The sequence below is a fragment of the Rhipicephalus sanguineus genome, chromosome 8 (genome assembly GCF_013339695.2).
Source record: "Rhipicephalus sanguineus isolate Rsan-2018 chromosome 8, BIME_Rsan_1.4, whole genome shotgun sequence".
Lineage (NCBI taxonomy): Eukaryota > Metazoa > Arthropoda > Arachnida > Ixodida > Ixodidae > Rhipicephalus > Rhipicephalus sanguineus.
In genome coordinates, this window is record NC_051183.1 from 34,883,568 (window position 1) to 34,906,472 (window position 22,905).

Consider the following 22,905-nt stretch of genomic DNA (forward strand, 5'->3'; position numbering starts at 1 on the left):
AATGACCAGTGGGAATTCGAAAAAATCGATTCGTACTACCGGCTTCGCACGCGAAAAGTGGGTACTGTCGTTGCGTGTGCGTACGCTCCATCTTATTCGTTTTTTTTTTTCATCTTTTTTTATCTCCACTTCTTGTACACTCGTGTGTGAGGTAGTTAACCGCGGCGAACCTAGTTAATTTGCCCGGATTTCTGTTTGCGTGATTCGACCAAAGGCAACTCTCACATTGACGACGTCCGTAAACTGTTCCACCAGTCAACGTTCGTCCTTGTTTCCTAGGTGCGCATGTGTGGGGGTGGGAGGAGGGACAGGGGGTGGGGGCGCTGCAGTCCACTTGACCCTCCCCCCCCCCCCCACACACACACATACACGCCCTAATGGGGAACCCTTCACACGCCTATGATCAGATGTGGTTTCAAGACTCGTAATCTGCGGCTGTCGTTTTCAAGTACGCCGAATTGCGCAGTTCGCCGGATAAAACGTATACGACGCAGCATGTCCGCTAGGGTTAGCCCTGATCAGACGCGGCTTGTTCGACGTCAATCAGCGACGCAGAAAGCGGGACCTTTGTAGTGAAATGAAATCAACAAGGTCGTGAATTCGCTAGAAAAAAAATATCACCGCGAAGACCAAATCTCGGCAGTTATATGACAGAGGATAAACACCGCGCCTGTCGATTTGAACCCATGGTGGTGGAATCGAATAACGGGAATGGGAGGGCACCTTTCAGTTTGTCTACTCTGACCACCGGGCGATATTTCCAGGAAGTGCACTTTGGTTGTCAAATTAAACAAACGGCAACCGTAGTAGAAGCGCAAAAGGTTCGAAAGGCCTCAAAAAAGGCGAGCGCGTAAATTGCCGTATAGACTCGCATGGTAGCCGTATCGTAAAAGATCGTAATAGCTTGTCATCTAGAAACTTGTTTCCAGACTTGAAGATACTCAATACAGACTTCATAGCGTTTTTGTTTATAGCAAGTACGAAGGTAACTCTATTTTGCGTTATAATTAATCGACGCCAGTATAGCAGAGACATGTGATACTTGTAAAATAATAATATTGAAGTAAAATTCTGACTGTCTATTTTAGTAGGAAAACCAGAACAGAAGAGAGATACACAGCGCGATTAAGCAACAAACCTACGGGGCACACACAAACACACAAACTCACTCACTCACTCACTCACTCACTCACTCACTCATCACTCACTCACTCACTCACTCACTCACTCACTCACTCACTCACTCACTCACTCACTCACTCACTCACTCACTCACTCACTCACTCACTCACTCACTCACTCACTCACTCACTCCTCACTCACTCACTCACTCACTCACTCACTCACTCACTCACTCACTCACTCACTCACTCACTCACTCACTCACTCACTCACTCACTCACTCACTCACTCACTCACTCACTCACTCTCCACATAACCAAAGTAACGAGCCTCACACTTCTGCATTACATGCAGAAAAGTGGAGCACCCCAAACTACGCAGAAATAAATTACAGATGCGGCTTCTACAGGAGCTCATGCGGTATTTCTTACTAGCGTCGCCGACTACTTTGACACTTCCTCGCAAAGACTCGACCCGAAAGTTTTAAACAATCTTTCATCGAGAAAATGTCGCATCTGTCGGCACACGAGGTGCAGACATTCAGGTCGACAGATGCACGTGCACGAAAGAATAACTTGTCTGCCTTACTATATGAAAGACACACGAAAGAGCAGCATTTAGCCATGAGATCAAAAGCTGACTTCCTGCAACCAAGGCAAATACCAAAAATACCTCCTGTGACGTCACACCGACGTACGGGAGCTACATGCTACGTCGTCGAGCAATAAAACAAACAGAAAAACTAGACACACCAGTTCTTCATTAAGTTTTTCCAATAACATTCAACACTGACAATTCATTTACAAAACCAAATCTACTCAACAAGGCTGACAAGTATAACTATTAGGCGAGAGAAAAGCTTTCGAAGTAGTTAGCTTAGGTGCAGGTTCAGGGAATCATGGGAGCTTTAAGAGATGAGAAATCCTTGAACTGGGGGGTATACAAGCTTAATGAAAACCAACAAATAATGAAGGCAATGAAGAGATAGGGGACGTTAATTGTATTCTTTTTAAGTGTATTGTAGTAATTATGGTATAAAATGGAGAGTTCGATGGAAACCCGCCTGGTCGGGATGAAACATGATGAAGAAAACGAAGTACACCGACCAAATAAACAAGGCTTCCGTGTGGAAGCCGAACGTCCTTTTTCTTTTAAACTTTTATTTGGTCGGTGTACTTCGTTTCCTTCATCTCAATGATAGTATAGATGTGAAGAAAGCAAAGTGGACGAAAAGAGAACTTGCTGCCGGCAGGAACTGAAGCTGGAACCCTCGGATAACGGTTTGTTGGTTTTCATTTAACGCTGTCTCAAACAAGGAACGAGCCCCCAAAATTGCCTTCTTTCATTGGACAGGGGGCGTACTAGATACACGTTTCGATGAGCGGACTTGCCGAAAATTTGGCTCCAGCGAAAACCCATACTCGGGGGTTTTTGGTCTTCGTAGCTCAGATGCGAAAGTAGCAGCCCATGGCTGACAAAATAAAAAATAAAAAAATAAAAAGAACGCTAACGAGAAATCACAATGACAAATCTGTTAAGACAAAAAAAATAAATCGACAAATGCAGCGACCACCAAGCAGCAGGGGGCGTGGCCAGAATTATTTTTCGGGTGAAGTGAAGGGGGGGGGGGTTCAGCTACTCTTTATGCATGTTCGTGCGTTGTATGTGTGCGTATATTTATACACATGCAAAATAGAAAATAATGGGGGGGGTCTAACCTCCACCTCCACCCCCCCCCCCCCCCAATCTCTCGTTCTCTGACTACGCCTACGCTAGTGTGTGTCATCAGTATCCATATAAATATTAGACATGTAACTAATCAATATTAGCCAATGATTCAAGTGCAAGTTCAAATTTATGTTTTCTCAAAGTAGTTCATAATCATAACAAAAGAAATTATACAGAAAAAGGTTCCAAAGTTCAAAACTGCAACGGGAGCTCTTATTAGTAATTACACAACAAAACTAATTATGCATCGGTTGAAAACAGGAAAATATACAAAGGTTACATATTCTTACAAACGATAACGAACATTAACCAGTACTGATTGAATGCAAAGGAATATGTAGGCCATTTGGTTCAGAAATCGGACGTATCTCATCAGGGTACGAGAGCGAAAGAGGCCCGGGAAATAGGCACTGTCTTGAAAAAGTTGGCGTCGCCCTCCCCCCTCCCTTTCCCGGCAAATTAAACCACACTCTTATCAACAGCTCCCGGTCCCACCTATATAAGTCTACGGGCCCTTCGGCCAAGAAGACTCGGTGCCCGGTCGTCCTGCGGCATCGGTGATTTTCCCCTCCTGATGTGGAACTCTCTCCGATGTGTACTACAGAGCGCAGAAGGAAAGAAGGAAAGAGAGAAGGAAAGGAGGAGAGAGAGAGAGAAAGGGGGGGCGGACGCTATCTCGCTCTGACCCGCAAAATGCAAGTGGGCAGACCAGATTCCACGAGGGACATTCAACTACACTCCGTACGCCGAACGCTGGCGGCTTGCGCGCCAACGTTGGATAGCGCGAGCGAGCGAGCGAGCGAGTGAATGAGTGAGTGAGTGAGTGAGTGAGTGAGTGAGTGAGTGAGTGAGTGAGTGAGTGAGTGAGTGAGTGAGTGAGTGAGTGAGTGAGTGAGTGAGTGAGTGAGTGAGTGAGTGAGTGAGTGAGTGAGTGAGTGAGTGAGTGAGAAGAAAGGTATCGCTTCCTCTACTTCGTCTTGTCTCTTTCCGGCTACACGTGCGCGTATGGCACCCCCACTCCCTCTGCTTCCTCCGTTACTTCCTCTCCTCCTCTCCACTGAAACCCTCCCTCCTCCCCCGCCTTCCGACACTACTTCCGCTCAGGCAAACGCCGAGGCGCAATGCGATCGTTGCACACTGAGCTAAATCAGGCATAATGAAAAACCAGCTGTAGCGCAAGTCGTACCGTTTGTATAGAAAGGGGAAATTTCTACCAATCCTACATATCACCAAACTACAATAATGAAATCCAAACGAATTTTTGAGAATGCTACGATCAGCGAAGGATCGCGTGGTACACTATCAGGGAAAAAAAACTCAGCACTACAGGTTCACCCGAGCAGTGTACTCGCCAGCCCATAAATCACTTAAGAAGTTCCAAGAAGTAACTTGGAGGCGACTCCAGACAAATAGGTACCTCAACCCCGTAGCCTATCTTTACTACTATCCGGATTAATATTCAAGTACATGTAATGGATGGCTGGAAACAACTTTATTGCAAGTACATATAAGCAGTGCAAGCAAAGAGCAGACTTATTTCGCATTATGTGGTCGTGTCCAGCAGCAGACCATAAAAATAAGGAGGTAAATGATACTTAGCACGGGGGCTCTGCTGCGCGGCTCTGACACTGACCTGCCGGCCAGGGTTATCAAGATAGCTGAAGATGCCGCCCGTGCCAGGGGCTCGTGGCCGCATGACCACAAGCTGCCCAGCGATATACCTTAGATTTTAGATAAAGATTTTACTCACTCACTCGCGAACTAAAAGCTTCCTAGTTTAAAAAGTCGTCTTGGTCCAAGGTTCGAACCCAGAACCAACGCCTGTCCGGGGCGGTCGTCCTTTGTACAGTAACGTTCTTTAAGCTAACTCGCTTCTACAGACGGCCAGATCGCCCGGCGTGAAATGTTATTTGCTTTCGCTTCCATCATCTTCGAGTGCGGAGGCGCGCGGTGACAGCCAAGCCATTCGCACGGCGGGCGAAAATGCCGAGGTGATTTGCTCAGCTTCGGCGACATGCATGGCTCGGCTTCGCCCGACTCGTCTTGGTGGGTGGTGCCGAGTGTCTTCTGGCGATATATGGCGTGTGCCCCACCGTCGAGATAGCACCCAGATGGCTTCAGATATACCAGGAATGTCACGATGAGCTACGCGTCGCGACGACCCTGGAAGCACCAGCTTCCGGCATCGCGTTCTGCTCGAAGCGAGAGTTCATGGTCTTTGAAAGGAACCACAGATTGGCGGGACTGTGACTGATGAGCGCCGCCGTCCTGAGCTTGTATACAGGAATGATTTTCTCAGTTTGGTAGGTCATGACGCAAGATTAACAAGGTTATAGAATGGCGACCATAGGTATGTGCAGGGGGGGGGGGGGGCGGCACTGCTCACGCCTATGACGACACCGAATGCATCTGTACAACCGTTTATTTATTAAAGTTGAAAGTTGGGCAAGTTGGTAAAAGATCATCTTAACGCGTGAAGCTGCACACAGAAACAAGACGCAGAAATTCACACGGTGCTTATGCATTAGCCTATGACGACTCGAATGCGAACGCCGCCATCTTGTTTTTGTTCTCAGTAGATTGTACCAGAAAACTAGCTAGACCAACTGACGGACAGAATTGCTTGCTTGACGAATCATTCGAAAAATGTAGCTTACTAATGAACCAGCCTACTAATGAGCTTAATAACTACCTGACAAATCCAACGACTACCTCTGTTCTGTTCTGTTTGAACTGGCTTGCTGTGGAGAGGTTGAGGTCTGTATTACCTCGGATACTCCATTTCTATAAATTCTGCATCGAAAAAAAGAAAAAGAAAATGGTTACCCAAAATAAATATTGAGCAACTAAAAAACATAACACATTGAAACAAGCTAAAATAACTTGGTAATGTACAGTTTGCTTGCAGAATTTCGCATTGCACTAAACCGTCCACAGGCACACATTTCTCATTCTGCCCACAGCATATGAACTAACACATCATTCCGTATATACCAACACATAGCTGTTCATCACAAGCGCTTATCTAGTGCGGTGTCCACTGAGAAGTCTTTCAGAAAGATGTTCGCATTTTTCTGAAGACGCATTTCAGGCCACGGTCCAAGTAATTTCCGCAATGTGAAGGGGCATCTGTCCAAACTTGCTAGTTTCTTTAATTTTTCTCTTTCATTTGCGTACTTTACGCAATCCAAAAGAATATGCCAAGCATTCTCATCTTCGTGACCACAGTAGCATTCCGGTGAGCTGGATCGGTGTATCTTGTGCAGGAAGTACTTCCAGTCGAAGTCTGAGGAGTAACGTCTCTAGGTGTCGTGGGAGATCTGTTGCTATTGAGAATTTTCTGTGTGGATCGACTTCATAAAGTCGACGACTACCTCGTTGACTAACTCTCTTGCTTGCTCATTCGCTCAAGAGCTCACTAGTTAGCACATTACGTCTCATAATCGCAGAAGCTCGGATACAAGTCAAAACAAGAAAACGCAGGAAATATAAAGAAAGAACGAAGGCTAATAATAAGAGAAATTTAGAGGGTGGCCCGTCTCCAGTAATTACACCAAAGCCGGCAAATATATGAACCGGAGTGCGAGCAAAGAATGAATGTCTCCGTGTCTCCGACGCCGCATGTATATATATATATATATATATATATATATATATATAATATATATATATATATATATATATATATATATATATATATATATATATATATATATATATATATACACCAAGCCAAGCCGACAGCACACGTGGAAAGCGAGGGCTTTTCAATGTCGCCAGGCAAGAACAAGAACAGAAAAAAAAAATAGCTCGGGCGCCGCGTCTAAGGCTCGAACAGCTGTTGCACCCATCACAGCGGTACTACTATTCTATTTTGTTATTCCTTGCCTGTTGCATACAAGCGAGAATGGCCGAAAGCACCTGCGTCTGTAGAGAGAACAGCCGGCGTTAAGGCAAACAGCTGTAGCGTTCCGGTGACGTCAGCAGAATTAGCTAGCGTCCGCTCGGGGCTTATTTGCATAGTTATATAATAGTTAAGCCACAAAACAAGAACTTCATCGCGGCGTATTCTGAAGGAAATCTCAGACGTCTATAGCGACGCGAGTTCTCCAAAACTTGCTTGCTTATGAACTTCACGAGTTCGGAAAACAGCTGGCCTAAAGTTGCTTCAGCTGGCCTGTGCGTGGCGAGGCTGTCGTCATGAATCTCGTGACGTCATACTATGACGTATATATTGCAAGCAGCAACGTTTGGACACTTCAAGTCTCTTCCTTATTCGCGCGAGCCATAGTCCCACCACCGTTGCTTCAAGTGATGATGATTACGCACAGATGAAGCATATGAATGATTATATATATATATATATATATTGCAAGGACGATACAGACGATCATGCTAGAAGATGACGATAAGATGAGATGATAAGATGACATGTAGATGATTATCGAGCATTATCATTATCATCAAGATTGCCATCTCTATTAGCCTCATCTATGAAACGAGTCGGCCACAAGAACACATTTAGCCTGCCTGTTATAATCACGTGTCATCAGTTGTAGGCTAGCATTCTAGGTTAGATAATCATTACCAACATCATCCGCAATTCGTCGTTACAACGCTGCGGCGTTCGCTGTTACAAAAATGAGTCGGCGAGGACACCACGGCACCAACGTGCTAGGGACGGCAAGCAACAGCAAGGACGGTGGCCCCCATCGTTCGTGCAAGAAAAAAAAAAAAAACACAAGACTGGGGTCAGCTAACCACCCGCATAGAGCACACGCACCGGTCGGTTGTTGTCTCTCACGCGAATGCGAAACTGCCCTCGTCGCACCCGTCGTGAGTCCGCGGGCTGCCCAGTTCATCCATTGACTAAATGTGGGCCACCGAAACAGGCTGGGACCGGACTGCTGGCTCGCTTCCCTTGTGGAGTCGTGTCCTGCCGGACGGACGGACGCTTCCGTAGACGGAGCAGCCAAACGACCGGCCAGCGAGCAGGCCTCGGAATGTCGTTGAAATGAATCGATCATCTAGCTCCCTCCTTCATTCATAGAGAGGGTCTCGTTCTGGCAGACTTGATGCCTCCAACTGGTATGTGAGTTATTATCGATCAGCTGCCAGCTCGTAAAAAAATTCACGCGCCACGTGACGCCAGCTGGCAAAAGTGTTCCACACTCGCCGTCATGGCTACAAACGGCGCTGACTAACACACCCAGGTTTACATGCACGGATATACTCGATAAAGTGGACGACAGGACGACCACCGCTGTAGCTCACCTGGTAGAACATCGTACTACAAGCAACGTTCCCAATACTTTCCTTGACCTCAATGTCTGTTGGTTTGTTTTCGTTGAGGTTGAGTCTAACAAAGCAAAACGAGCCCTGAAACACCCTTTCTTTCCCAACTCCTACAGGTACACTGTCTTAGAAGTTCTGCAGACCATTTTGTGTTACGTCTACAGCTGGCATACAAATAGCGGATGCATAGCCTTAAATCTCCTCGAGAGGTGTTAGTACCAGACAATTCCACGAATCAAACAGGAGCCCAGACGGACTTGCTAGGAACTGAAAGAGCTCGATCAACTCCCCAAATTTAGTTAGACAGCCTCAGAAATCCTGCAGATTAAGTTATACCATGTCTAGAGATGGTCTAAGATGAGATTGCTTCCGCAAATGGAAGTAATGAAGGTGGAGTTAAATTATTTACGCCTTTATTCTTCTTATTTCGGGGATAATTCTAAAAACCGTTAAGGACATGCAATTTTAGTTCGAACCTAACCGAACGCATGACCTCTCAAGGCACGCATTACGGACATACATAGACCGTTTCTGGGCGCACGCCAATTTCCATACCCTAACCCAACCGTGCGACCACACAGCAACAGCATTGCATTGGAGATATTCATGCACACGACGCGATAACGTCAATACGAGAAAAGGGTTGCGCAAATAACGCTAATTGGCCGAACTAAACAGCGGTTCGTGACACGACCGCGATGCGGCGCTCGCGCGTTCGTGACGTGCAGCGCCGCCAAGCGGCCGGAGCTGGAAAATGATGCCCGCCGGCTGGGTTGAAGTACAGATGACGGTGAAGGATTGAGATAGGTGCTTCGTGGAGGGCGGGTGGGGGGTGTACTGAAGTCAGGGGGGGGGGGGTAGGGTGCGGATATTGGTGACCTTGAGACCTTTATCAGCATAATTCATGCGGAAGTGCACGCGCCTGCTTGTACGTCACCGTTTCCTCACCGCTATTCCTGTACTTCCTTTTATTTTTCTTTGTTCGTTATCCACACCAATAACGGTTACCAGGAGGCGGGGGGGGGGAGGGGGGGAGGTCAAAGTTCGTGTGAACGCCTCTAGAGAACAGGACTATCATCAGTGAGGGATAAAAGTGGAAAGATCTCTGCGTACGCGCGCGGGGCTATGAAGGTTGGGGGGGGGGGGGGGAGTAGGATAGTTGCTCGAAGAATATATACGCATATATATATACAAACAAACGCGTCACGCGTCTGCCCGAAGCGTTGCCGCCGAATAGAACGAGCCAATCAACGTGCCCCACTTTTTCTTTTCTTGACGCGTTCAAAGCACGGCGCGTAATCGACCAACCGGCACTTATATAGACACGATTCGTATACGCCGCGTTTATGTAGTCTGTGTGTATATGCAATATGGATTTATGCGCCCGGTTTCTCGAGTCGGTGAACGATGCTACGTCATGGAGCAGCCTGGATTGATACACTGTTCACATTTACTAAGCACGGCGATGTGCTACATAACAAGACAAAAAATATGAAAGAAACAGCTAAGAAAAGAAAGAAGTGGTGTGATAGGAGGACAGCGACACGAAATTCTCTCGCGAACGGCAAAAAGCACGTCAAAATGGTGGTGGCGTGAAAATCGGCCTCCATGCATGCATATATACATCTATTGATTGGGATAGGCATGCACACGTGGGGGGCAGGGGGGGCGCTCCCCCCGCCCCCCCCCCCCCCCTAACCATCTGCGAGGTTGGCGCAAAGCCTGACCAATACCGTTACTCAGTCTACATTCCCCGTCATTGTTTAAAGAGCAGGGTTATGACCACGCAAGCTTTTGACGATAATCGCGCCTGAAGACCCCTCATGTTGAATTCCAAGAAATCGATACCTCCCATATTTACTCCGGGAAAAGCCAGGGACCAAAGGCAGGCCGTTCTGAGAAGCAGCAATATCGATTAATTTTCATCACTTTTTCATCCATTGTGAAGCATCGTGTGTTTTGGACTCAACCACGCCGTAGACTCAACCAACGGGGGTGGGGGGGGGGGGGGGGGGAGGAAGCAGCGATGAGACTTTTTGACCCCGCCCCCAAAGAGGGCGAACACTGAGCAGGCCTCTGCTGATTGCGGTACGTCCGCGTTATTTTGTTATTTTGGCCACGATGTGTCAAGATATGCAGCCGTCGTGTGAAGCTTTATATGCCGTGCAGAGCTGACCACCGGACCGTCGTATGTATATATACGCTATTCAAGCATGTGTAGCCGAAGAGATAGTACATGCGGGCCGTCTCGCTTCGGGCACAGCCATGATGTTTTCTGCGTTGCATTTTTGTCCCGTGCTTCTTTATCTTTCTATTTCTTTGAGGAGTGAGTACCTCGCGGAGATATGATCCCCGAGTTCAAGCCGTTGAGTAATTGAGCGGCGCACCGAGGCTATCTTTTTCTCTTGTTTTTTAGAGCGTGACCAGGTGTGAAGTTTGCCGACAAGGGGGCCGAAAGACGAAGTGCCCGAAAATAGGTCGAAATTATATGCGCCAACGTTTCAAACTTCGCCGGCGATGAAGAGGAAGCTGGTAACATCTCAAATTCGCGGAAGATATGCTATTTAGGGCAGATGTAGGCGGCGCGTTTTGCCCAATACCTTGCGAATCGATTTGACTGAACTGTCGCATCAGAACGCGCCAGGAAACGCGCAAGGAAACCCATTACAAGGGGTTAATATTAGAAAGGAACATCATAGGTGCGAGCGCCAATCTCAAGTGAAACATCAAGTTCAAGGAATGAGTTGGCATAAATTTCCACACGTACGAAAATATCTTATTTCTGTTTGCTCTGGTTAGCTTCCCGACCTCCAAAATGGACTAGTTATTAGCTGTCTGTGCTTATGCGCTAGCACGTTAATAAATAAACACAGACGAGACATACGTAGAGATGAGTGGCGCGCAGGCCTTCCCTCCCTACCTTATCAAATGTTTTTTTTTTATAAATTCCACCTTACCGTCTAGCATCTCCCGCTATAACTCGTAATACCAGCAGATCATCCCTTGACATGATAAAGAGATACACAGCATAAATGTTATCGTTCACATAGATACAATTATATGGTGGTGAAGGGCTGAAGGCGCAGTAGACAGAAAAGAGTGGAAGACCCTAAGCAACAAGAGAGAAGTTTATTGGACGTTTCGACCGAAGCCCGGAAAGATTGATTAATCTTTTCCTTTCTTGTTGCTGTTACCAAGGGTCTTGCAACGTTGTTTATATAACTGATTTTGTCTTCTTCTTGGCTTGTTTGTTTGTATGTGAGCGTCGAGATTGCTTAACCATTTGGGTGTATTTTTTTATGTCTGCCGGACAGGTACTGGTCCCGTGGCACATTTTCCCTGGCTCAGATAACTTAGTCAACGACAACAACAGCGCTACATAATAAGTTTGTATAAACGTCTACCCTATTGTATTACGCACATGAACCAAGCGGTTTATGCAGGAAGCCACGGCAGATAGGCCTAGACGCGGTCTCACTCACCTTCGATTTTGATGTGCGGCGTTATGGAGAGCGGCGAGTCCGGACCTTCGTCGCTGGACGTCATGGAGTATGAGTGTTCGGACTGAATGCGCGGAGACTGGACTGCGTCCGACATCATGCGGTCGTGCAGAATGATCGGGTTGTCTAGTATGGTCGACCAGTCCGACTCGGAGCTCATGTCGACCATCGGCTGCGACAGAAAAAAAGTATACGAAGTTAGTACGGCTACAATCAATCAATCAATCAATCAATCAATCAATCAATCAATCAATCAATCAATCAATCAATCAATCAATCAATCAATCAATCAATCAATAGACCGAGTCCTTCAGTCATGGCAGGTTACCATTCACTGAATACCGGGTTAACGGAGCCAGAAGCGTGAGCAGTCGGGCTGGTGATATCATATTGTGACGCAAAACTTAATGAAAGCTGTTACTGCAGTAACCAACCCCTTGTTTGTGTAATCAGCTGACTGGTGCGAAATACTGACTGCGGCGCTATCTATCTATCTATCTATCTATCTATCTATCTATCTATCTATCTATCTATCTATCTATCTATCTATCTATCTATCTATCTATCTATCTATCTATCTATCTATCTATCTATCTATCTATCTATCTATCTATCTATCTATCTATCTATCTATCTATCTATCTATCTATCTATCTATCTATCTATCTATCTATCTATCTATCTATCTATCTATCTATCTATCTATCTATCTATCTATCTATCTTATACACAATAGTCGACAGATAAATTGCATCAAGAGCAGTCTCCTGATGAAATCCATTTCTTATGGTCGTCTTGAGGACGTCTATCGTCGTCCTCAAGACGTCCATGAGACTTCGTCTGTTAGAACACCCAGCAATTGCGCGTGGGACGGAGGGGTCGCCTTGAACGGACTCGTATGTGGCTGTTTTGCTTTGATATCATCTTCACGGACGTTATGGGAGAGCTCGCGCGTGCGCATGAGCGCACGTCCCTTTAAAGCAGAAACGGCACCAGCAGAGCCGCGGTCTGTCGCCTTCAGTTCAGACCTTGGCCCGTCTCAGCTGCCCAGCCCGCCCTCAAGCTTGAGGTCTCGTTTCGGAGAACTGCCACAGGCATCTCTCACGTTCGCGGCCGCGTAAAAAGGACGCTGGGGCTGCGCGAACTTGTCCTGCAAGAGAATTTTAGCTCCGCCAACTGTGTGTATATAAGCGTGACTCGTTGTGCACTGATGCCAGATCATGTACCGCTTAAAGCGACCGTAAACAATACGAAGCTACTTGTACTCTGCAAAATAATGATGCCATCTATTGACACCATTGACAGCAAGACATGAGAACGAATGTCCTGTCTTCTTCTCGTTCTTTGTGTATTCGTTGTCCGGCGCTGCCTCTGTATAAAAGGACCTGCCACAGTGGCTCATTGGCAATAATGGCCTGGCTGCTTAGTTCCAAGTCAATGATTCGATTCCTGGAGCTGGCGGCTGCACTGCATTGCGGCAAGACGCAAAATGAACGGGGTGAAGGCTTGTGCTAGTCGGTACATACTTGTGAGGGGAACAGTGCGCAAAGACGAATTTGGTTGGTTGGTTGGTTCCTACAGGGGAATAGCTCAACCCACTACGAAAGACGGAAAAGCTGTTATGATGATGATGATGATGTGCCTCTACTCATGGCGCATACCCACACTGGGGGATTGGCCAAGAATTATTGATATGAAGTTTTAAAGTTATGACTAATGAGTTAACACAAAAGACAAGCAAACATAAGAAAGAACGAGTGCAATAATTACTTGTACATTCACCCCAGACTTCTCATCCTAACTAGAAATTAGAATAATGAAATTAATGTGTTACCGAACGCCTTATTCATTTTTATTGAATTTTTTTTCTTATTGATTCATTGCTACTATCGGAACACGTTTGAAATTAGGAATTTAAAAACGCATTCGTTGTGTTTCATGAAGGAAAGCACTAACAGCATCAAAAACATTCCTGTGGCTGACGCCCAAATCCGAAGCACCGGTAAGTATAGTGTCTATTGTTAATACTATCCTCAGCTTAGCACATCGAGTTTCAAGAAGTCTTTTTGTTTGTAATATATAGCGGCGACACGATAAAAAATAATCCTCTATTGATTCGATTTCTGAACAAAATTGACACAGGGGAGATATTGCCAGACCAGCCCTGTGCGCATACAGATTCAACGGGGGCACTCGGCTGTTGTTTGTCCACTTCTTCGTCTTTCACCTTTGAACGCTGTTCCCCTTACAAGTATGCTAAATCAATTCGTGCACTGAGAATTAGCCGCACGATAAAAGCAACACCCACGTCATCAAGATTAACCAGCAAACATCGAGTACATGTAGTCATCCATCATAATTCGTTGAATTATGATGAATTCAACGAATCCTCGTTTTGTAGGACACAGCATCAGTATAAATGCTCTTATTTTTCAATATCACGATTCGTGTTCTATAGTACGCCGACAGAAAGTTAGGCGTGTTAAAGTAAGATCAAAGCACCACACAAACGGTGCCTGATGGGATTGCCTCTAGCATTTCGCCTCCATCGAAATGCGGCCGAAATTCGGTGACGTCACCTACGGGTCAGCAGTCAATCACCTTAACCACTTGACTACGGCGGGTCATTCGGTGCAGTAATGAGCCTCTAGTACTAAGGTTCATCCACAGGTCTTCAGCAAGATGCTCGAACAAGAAGCCTGCCGAACCGTTTATCACCACGTGGTTAATGTGCAACGTTACTAGAACAAACTCAGTTTAAAAGCTCCGCCGGAGAGGCGGTCCGCGTGGTGGTCGTGAGAACTAGTGGCGCTGCAGTCACGTCTAGCTCCCGCGGCTGGCTGCGGCTGGCGCGTGTTGTGATCGGCGCCACCGATGTACGAGCGCACGTGGGTTACAGCGTCGTCTGCGCTTTGTTAGCTCGTCATTTTTGCGACTGTTCTTGACCAGGCTTAGCGTCTTGTGCGAAGTGATGTACGAAGCGTAACGAGGGCGAACAGATCCACAGTGCGGTATGCCGACTTGCTTTGCGCCGGGCTGCAAGAGCGGCTACCGCAACGACGACTCCGCTTCACGACACTTCGGACCTGCAAAAGACCCTACGCCATTCAGGCTTTGCATCGCAAAGATGGAAAGCTTACTGCGAAATTCAAGGTCTGTGACGTTCATCTTGAGAGTGACGACATTGTAAAGCACTATCGTCGTGTCGTTGCGGGACAAGACGTTTTGATCCCACGTGGAAAGTGGGAACTCGCGCCAGGTGCCGTGCCGCGCTTGTTCCCAGCACTTCCACCCCACATTTCAAAGCCAAAATGTTCGGGGTTTAGGCGCAAATCCCCCCCCCCCCCCCCCCAAAACGCACGGCGTCCCGCGAAAGCCCAGTGCCCAATTTGGAGGAGCCGCCAGAAAGAGAACAGCAAAACGAAAGGCAGACGATTACCTATATACGCTACCGAGACTGAGAGTTGCATCACACTAACATTCGATCAGTTTTTGTCAGCTGTCGCTATGCCTTCAAAGCAGTGGATTTTCGAGAGATTTTACGACGAGGTATTGAACAAGATGTGCGGAATATTTTACACTCGCCGGCTCGGGAACGGGCTGCTCAGCGCAAAATTTGACACGGTACACATAGAAAAGACGAGGACCAGCGCTGGTCCTCGTCTTTTCTATGTGTACCGTGTCAAATTTTTGCGCTGAGCAGTTTAATAATGGAATACCAACTAGCCCAATCCCACACTTTGCTTCGGGAACGGAGACTTACTTGTGCAAAAGATAATTGTAGTTGACAAGCAGTTTAACTGCGTAGTGAACGGCTACAGCACGAAACGCAAACGGCTGTCGTACAGTGTAAAGTGCTGCGGGCATGGAACATCTGCTCGGTGAAATTGAAAAACTGAAGTTGAATATTGACGACTCTTCTAGCGACAGAGTACGCGCGAATAACTGCTCGGTGCTCACATCACGGCCGATCTGTTCGAATTGTTTAAGGCACCGTAGAAAGATGCGACGTAGAAAGATGAGACACCGAAAATACAACTATCCACTGAAAAAATTGCTCAGAGACGATATCTATTCGATGTAATCGCACACTGAGATTTCATTTACCGAGTTCTCGTAAAATTTTCCGATTTTGGGTCAGTATCCCTTTAACCGTCGCGAAAACGTGTCTTGTAAACATTGCAAAGCATTGGTGATGTTTTTCGAGAAAGTTTTTTTTCAATAAATTGTAGAAACATGAGTACTATTTTTCTAGAACGTTTTTGTATCTCGAGTAAAGTACGCTTCTTTGTGCACTATAAAGGCTTTTACAAACATGTTGGGTTGTTCTTGGTCTAGATAAGACGGCAGCGGCTAAAATTGGGGTGGCAGTTATAAAAATTACTCTGAAAACCCTCATTCGCTTAGAAACTCCTATGCTTGGAAGTTAAGCGCAATGTAGACAGCTCAAATATTGTCACAGGTTCGTGATGTCGACGAAGGCAGCAGTCAGCAGGTCCGAGATGAAACTCTTTATTTGGCCGAACTTGTGGCCGGGAAACTGAAAGTCAAACTACAGCAATACACTGACAGCGGCGAACACAGCGTCGACCGTCGATCAACTGACAAGCGGTCAAGCGCGTCGGCTTTTATACACGCGCTATCGAACTTTCCAGCGATATCGCTGGTGGCGGCGTTATCTCTCGACAAAGCTGGAACATTCGCGTGCAGCGCGCAATCTTACCAAAACGATCTACAATCGCGAAGCTTCTCGAACACTGCTTCGCGGACAGCGTCGGGCGTTGATAACCGTCCTTGCTGGTCAAACCCGAATACGTCAAAATAAAACAAGAAGTGGACGTGGCAATATAGACCGAACATCGATTCTCAGCCAATCAATGAACAACGCACACGGGCCAATGCATACAGACGACCTTATACATATCCACCTAAGTATCCACCTAACTAGTACAATAAGAAAGTTGCCGCGCAGTTGGCGCGAGCAACTGCGCGGCGGACCGCAACGTTATGCCGTGGCAGCAGACGACGCGCCGATAGTGGAGCAAGACGGAACTGCAGCGCCGCTAGTTCTCACGACCGCCGTTCGGACCACCCTCCTCCGCTGGCGGAGATACGGAGCTTTGAAACTGAGTTTGTTCTAGTAACGTTGGTTAATGTGGATCTTCACGAAGCGTGCCGGTGACGTCATTTGAGAGAGAGCAGGATTCGGCCTCCTCGCATCGTCTCAACCGTAGGCACGTGCTAGCTTCATGCGCAAGACTTCGGTTCTCGGAGAAAAACCGCCGGCACTTGGGGACGTGACGGCGGTGCGATATGAGATCTCGCTGCCTGCTAACGGTACTCCGGTAATCGTAACGTATGAAGAGAGAAAAGAGAACGGGATTAAAAAAAGAACAGTAATAAGGATACAGAAAAAGGAATTAGGCAGGAAGGCGAAAATAATTAAAGCTAAGCAGCTATAAAGTGCCGCCGTTAGCGATTTGGAAAACTTCAACTTCTTAAAAGAAAAAATAAGGACAAGAAAAAAACACAATAAAGCGAGGAGCCCGTATCACCGACAGTAGCACAGCAGGAAATGAAAAATAAACAAAACAAATAGATCGGCACCAAGAATGAAAGAAATAGAAAACGTGAAAAACGAGGGAGTCTAGGAAAACCGAGACATCGATCGGGGCCGGCAGCAAAAAAGGCAATGACGCCATATTGTGTTAATTTTATCTTTATAAAACTCATTTCCTCTGAACCTCGTATCTTTCTGGCGTTCCGAAAAGAGAAGACCGAGGGCTTCGCAGGATTAAGAAACGCTGCTCATCGGCGAACGTTTCCAGGTCGCGTCGTCTCTGCGAGCGTGTGAAGGAGGATGTACCCGGTGTAGCTGAAAGCAGGCATCGCAAGAGACACGGCCACTGCAAACGGCGGGGTGCAAGAAGCAGCGGACAACACTGACGTCGCTTGGTCTGCTTTTCTGGTGGGGCTTCCTCAACTAAAGGCCTTTCGTTGGAGACGCTTGTCTACATGTTAAGGATTTTGTTTTCGGGGGGGGGGGGGGGGCACCACCGTGTTGCATCACGGCGGGGTTGTGGGAGGGGTGTGCTGCTGGGGCATGAGGGGCAGCTGCTGGTGTGGCATGGGGTGGGGGTGGGGGCAAATGCCTCCTTTGCGCCCCCCTGCCAACGCCCATGCTCCTGGCCTTGTGCAAACGTTTGCGGTGATTGATCAGAAAAGTGCTAAGAGCTCCGTGAGCGAGTCCGTGCCCTGACATACTAGTGCGAGCTTAAGCGACCGGTTAATGCGTGCGCGTGCCACAGGTGGCTCCGCGAGCGGCGTCCAGCTTCCACAATGGGAGGATTTACTGCCCACTGGTCAAGGTCTCGTAGCGAGCACGCCGCGCTACAATTTCGTAATGACGACGAGGGAGACGTGTCCTGGCAAGAGTCTATAGTCGTTCACTGTACTGGTCGAAAACCAGTAGATAGTACGTGCGTTGGTCGAGCAGGGTTGGGCTTTGGGTTGTCATTAATTACGTAATATCAATGCGGCAATGTTGCATGTGTCTGGGCAAGATAGCTCAAACCTTGCTCCCTAACGAGTCCTGTATTCATATATACACAGGTGAGACAGGAAGATGTTATCAGGTTGCAGGAGCACAGAAGATCGTTACAATCAGAAGAATGTTCACACTTGTCACAGCATTGTAGGCAGCGCAGTTGCAGTCCCATTCCTTGTGATACTACTATTTTATCAAAATACTCAGATCAGACCCCCAGAGAAATGATAAAGTCCTTTCATATTGGGAGATGTGGAGGAGAATACGTAAGCGCCCCGTCCGCCATATTACCAGAAGTACTATTTTCCTATTCGATCAGCACTCCGAGGTTGTGACGTACGGCATTAGTTTCCAACCCCTTGTTTATCTTCTTAAATTTAGATTTTTACTTTCTGCCCTGGGCAAGAGGAGCCCGATCACGTGACAAATGTGACACATATATGTCACATTTGTCCTTTCTAATAAATCGTAGTAGCGAGTGAGCGGCTGCGTTGTTTTCGTCTTTTTTCTAGTGTCCGTGCCTGCGAGCGCGCCATATTCTGCTAAAATGACTGAGTCAATCTCGCGTCTTCAAAAAAATAAAAAAAAATAAAAATAAATAAAAAGACCACGTGCGTAATGGAACAAGCCACCATGATGTTCGCACTGGTGTTCTAAATGGAACCACAAATCTCACGTTACTCGCCAGCCTGCCTTATCGGGAGGCAATCCGAACGTGTCGAACGCGAAGGGAAAGCAGAAAAAGTGTACAACGGTCTTGTATTCAGGAAGAACCGGTTGCTCACGAGGCAAAAATCGAGCTTTCGTACTCATTTAACATGCCGGCGCCAATGCTTCTTTGTTACGCATTGGACACGTGATCGAACCACCCGAAGAACTGGATCTTACGCCGAAAACGTGACCCGATCGCCTTCGACGCCAGCCAGCCCTAAGAGAGGCTAGAACACAAAGCCGTAGCACTAACACTGAGCTGCTTTGGACAAATGTTAAAAGAAAATACTGAACAGCATTGAAAAAAAAAGTCACATGGTTCAATTGCATTTGCCTAAGACGACTCGAAGGCTAAGTCCATGTCCTTATTTTCATTCTCACTCGATTGTATTGATTGACGTCGAAGGTGGGCAGAGTTCCGTTGCCCGATAAAAAGAATTTAGTGTCTCCACAATTAGTGTTCGGATTTCTAGCCAATGTACATATAGAAACGTGTATATGCCAACAGCATGACGTTGTACGCTTTGAGCGAACGTTTTCTTGAGATCAACGTTTCAGATAGAGTGGTCCGCGAACTTTTGAAGCCGACGACGCACAATAATCGTATCCGCGGCGCGAGGTCCTATGAAGGTTGTCAAATTGAAACGAATGAGTGAGAAGCATCAAGATGGGTACGTCACGAAGGGCAAACACTAAAAAGGGCGTGCGCACATCGTCCATAAGCTGTCTTCAGCCCAAGCGCCGAGTACACACGCACGCGAACACACGCATCCCATCCTCGAGAAGGCAAGAGAAACAGAATTATGGTATCACGAAAAAGCCAAGTTCTGAGCGACACTACATCGTCTAGTTGTTTGCCACTCATGTTCCTTCGGAGATGGGATGTGTGACGACCGCAATAAAGTCCAGGAGTTCAATGTTTTCGTTCGTCAAGGCGCGGCATTTAGGATTTCCCCTAAGAAGGCGCGTGCGCGCCATTTCACCAATGCACACGTTATTAAAGAAATGTAATCAAAGAAAGATACAGACAGGACAAAATGCGGACGTATCACGCATTAGAAGAAAAAGAAAAGAAAGAAAAAAGAACAGCCGCTGCTGCGCAGTTGTTCACAGGTGCCGAAAAATACGGCGTATAGCATCACAAGACGAACGAAGAAAGAAATGTCAAGAGCAATGCGGCAGTGTTTACAATGTTCCTAACTCTTTTTTCCCAAGAAACGTGGATAACGTCTGCGTAGAAATAACAATCCAACGACGAGGGACTCGGGAATGTCCTTTGTATAACGTTGGATACAAATTCGCCGTGTTGTGATAAACGGCCAACGCCTTACTGGTACAGCTTAGCAAACTTAGGCACCGACTCGGCCAGGAACAAGTTCTTCGAGGCCTTACTGGCCCGTCCGTCTACATCCTCTGCGCCTTAGCTGCTTGGCGACCAGTACAAAACATTGCCCTTGTGACAATCGAAACACCTTGTTCTAGTTACTGTGAACTAGAATATGAACTACTGAACTAACGCTTCAGTTAACTATAGCCGAAGACCAAGAGGCCACTAAGATGTGATTTGAAATCGCGTAGGAAACAAAAAGCATTTTTTTAGTGTTTCAAAGTCTAGGACGCCTTTCATACGAATGAATCTGCGCGCGCTTCTCAGAGGCGACGATTTTCGGAGCAGCCATGGTATATATTTTTAGTGCGATGAACGCGTGTATTAAGGCATGTTTTCGTATTGCTGTCTCCATCTTCACCAAGTATTGGCGTTTGCTGTAGACACCACACGTAAACGTCCATATGTTAGATGAGAGGTGTATAGATGAAGACACCACACCAAGAATGGGGGTCTTGGTATGTATTTAAGGTACCCCATGTATAAATTCAAGGTACCCATGTATATGTACCCCAGGTGTGTTAGACGTGTAGATGTACACACCACACCAATTCTAAACTGCAGAACGCAAATTTGGTACGGGACATAGTAGAGCACAAACAGCCCAGGACCAGCGCTGCACCACACCAAGTGCGGTATCTTCATGGTCCCCAAGTCTTGGTGTATACTTAAGACACGACATGTAGATGTGGATATGAAGACACAGCATCAAGCGTGGTATCTTCATCTTCACCAAGTCTTGGCGTGTAGCACGCCCCACTTGGAGCGCTGCAAGGCCTACCTGCGCTGTGTGTGGACTGAACTGTCTTGTGGTATCTGTTCCCACGCGTGCCTAATGATCATAGCTGTTCACGGCACTGTATAGCGGAGGCCAGACTTTAGTGCGAGGTGGTGGTGTTCCGGTTTCAACCTTGTACATATTCATACTAGGTGATACATGAATCTGACTCCTGGTAGCCATGTTACTTCCTCAGTGATTATCTTTTCGCCCATCTACGTCGTAGTTCTCACTTCCCTCTTTTATTTGAAGACCGTAGGATATTCGTACGATCTGAAATAAACAAAAAAAGATGTAATAATATTGATAACAGGACTTAACCCCCTCCTCGCTCTCTGTTCCATATAGTAATTGTTCGGGACTTATTGTTTGGGACTGCAATAAATGTTAGTTATTGGTTCTTTTACTTACTATTGATTTGTGAAATCAACAATGACATTTTTTGTTCATTGCAAATGTTACAACTGCTGTTTTTTCTTTCTATTCCATGCTGTGTTAGGATTTCCTATCTATTCTTTTTTTTTTTCGGACCTACAATTAGCCTTCGGCTACAGGTCCGATAAGTGTTTGTTATCAGTATGTACAATATGAAATAAACAGTATCTGTATCTGTAAAAAAACAACGTCCTGCCCTTGTCATCGCACCAAAGAAGCGGCGGTCTCGCTAGAAAAACAATCTCGGAGGCCACTCTTCTCGTACACTACTGTTCTCAGAGGTTGCGATATTCGGAGTAGTCACAGGCACGGTACTTAGAAGTCATGGTATGCCCCACTTAGTGGCGTAGTCTTGGCCTTCCTTTCTTAAGAAATGCCCTGGGACAGTTCACGCCTCTGTCAAAAGGTGTACAGTCATGAATTCGGTGACCTATCGCCCCTATTTCCCGTTGTGAAACAGTGAAGCCACATCTCCCCCCAAGGAGCGCACTAGAGGAATAAAGAGCCGCGCCGGAGCGTGAGCACGTACTCTATCAACCCAGAGAGAGAGAGAGAGAGAGAAGGAAAGAGCTTACGCATGCACCACCGGGAATGGGGATGCAAACGAAGGCAAAACGCACCAAGGAACGAACTAAAATATTGCCGGACAGTCTGAGCTCGTGGCATGCGCGGCCACATCGCCAAAACACGCTGGCGGCGGCGGCGGCTGCGGCCGCGGCGGACGGGCGTCCATCGTCCATACAGACAACAATGGGACATTGTTGGCGCGCCGTCCTGCGCGTGGTGGCCCCTGAGATGCGGCCGAGAAAAGGTCCTGGGAAGAAGATGAAGGAGCTGTGTTTGCGTCGAGAAGACTCTCCGCCGAGGATGATGGGAAGGAATAGTGTTACGGCGGCTGGGCCTGACAATGAAACGTTGTGCCGCGTGCGGCAGGCTGGGAGACCGCACCTGCTGCTGCATCCAACTGCCGCGCCGGACACGAGCGGTCACTCGGGGGGCGAGGCCAAGGTTTTACACTATAAGGAACTCCTCTGACGCTCTTCTAGAGATGCGTGCAGTGCGACGTGAGACACATGCATCGCGTATGGTCGAGGTCACTTCTCACGGCGACGCGTTCCCGGACAATCAATCAATCAATCAATCAATCAATCAATCAATCAATCAATCAATCAATCAATCAATCAATCAATCAATCAATCAATCAATCAATCAATCAATCAATCAATCAATCAATCAATCAATCAATCAATCAATCAATCAATCAATCAATCCTTTATTATGTAATCATAGATATTTATGTATACAACTACTTAGATCGATAGCCTGAAAAGGGCTGTAAACCATCAATTATTCGATTAAATCAACAAATCAACCAACTAACCCGCCAATTTATCACTCAAAG

General features: G+C 46.8%; 1 protein-coding gene across 1 annotated transcript in view; it reads right to left on the reverse strand.

The window, feature by feature from the left end:
- LOC119401711 (cyclic AMP response element-binding protein A-like) overlaps nucleotides 1-22,905 on the reverse strand; it is a 258,911-nt gene that overhangs the window by 49,315 nt on the left and 186,691 nt on the right. The window contains exon 2 of the mRNA XM_037668640.2: nucleotides 11,628-11,817. Within this exon, the coding sequence (XP_037524568.1) occupies nucleotides 11,628-11,817 (190 nt within the window). The remainder of the gene's footprint in view (nucleotides 1-11,627; nucleotides 11,818-22,905) is intronic.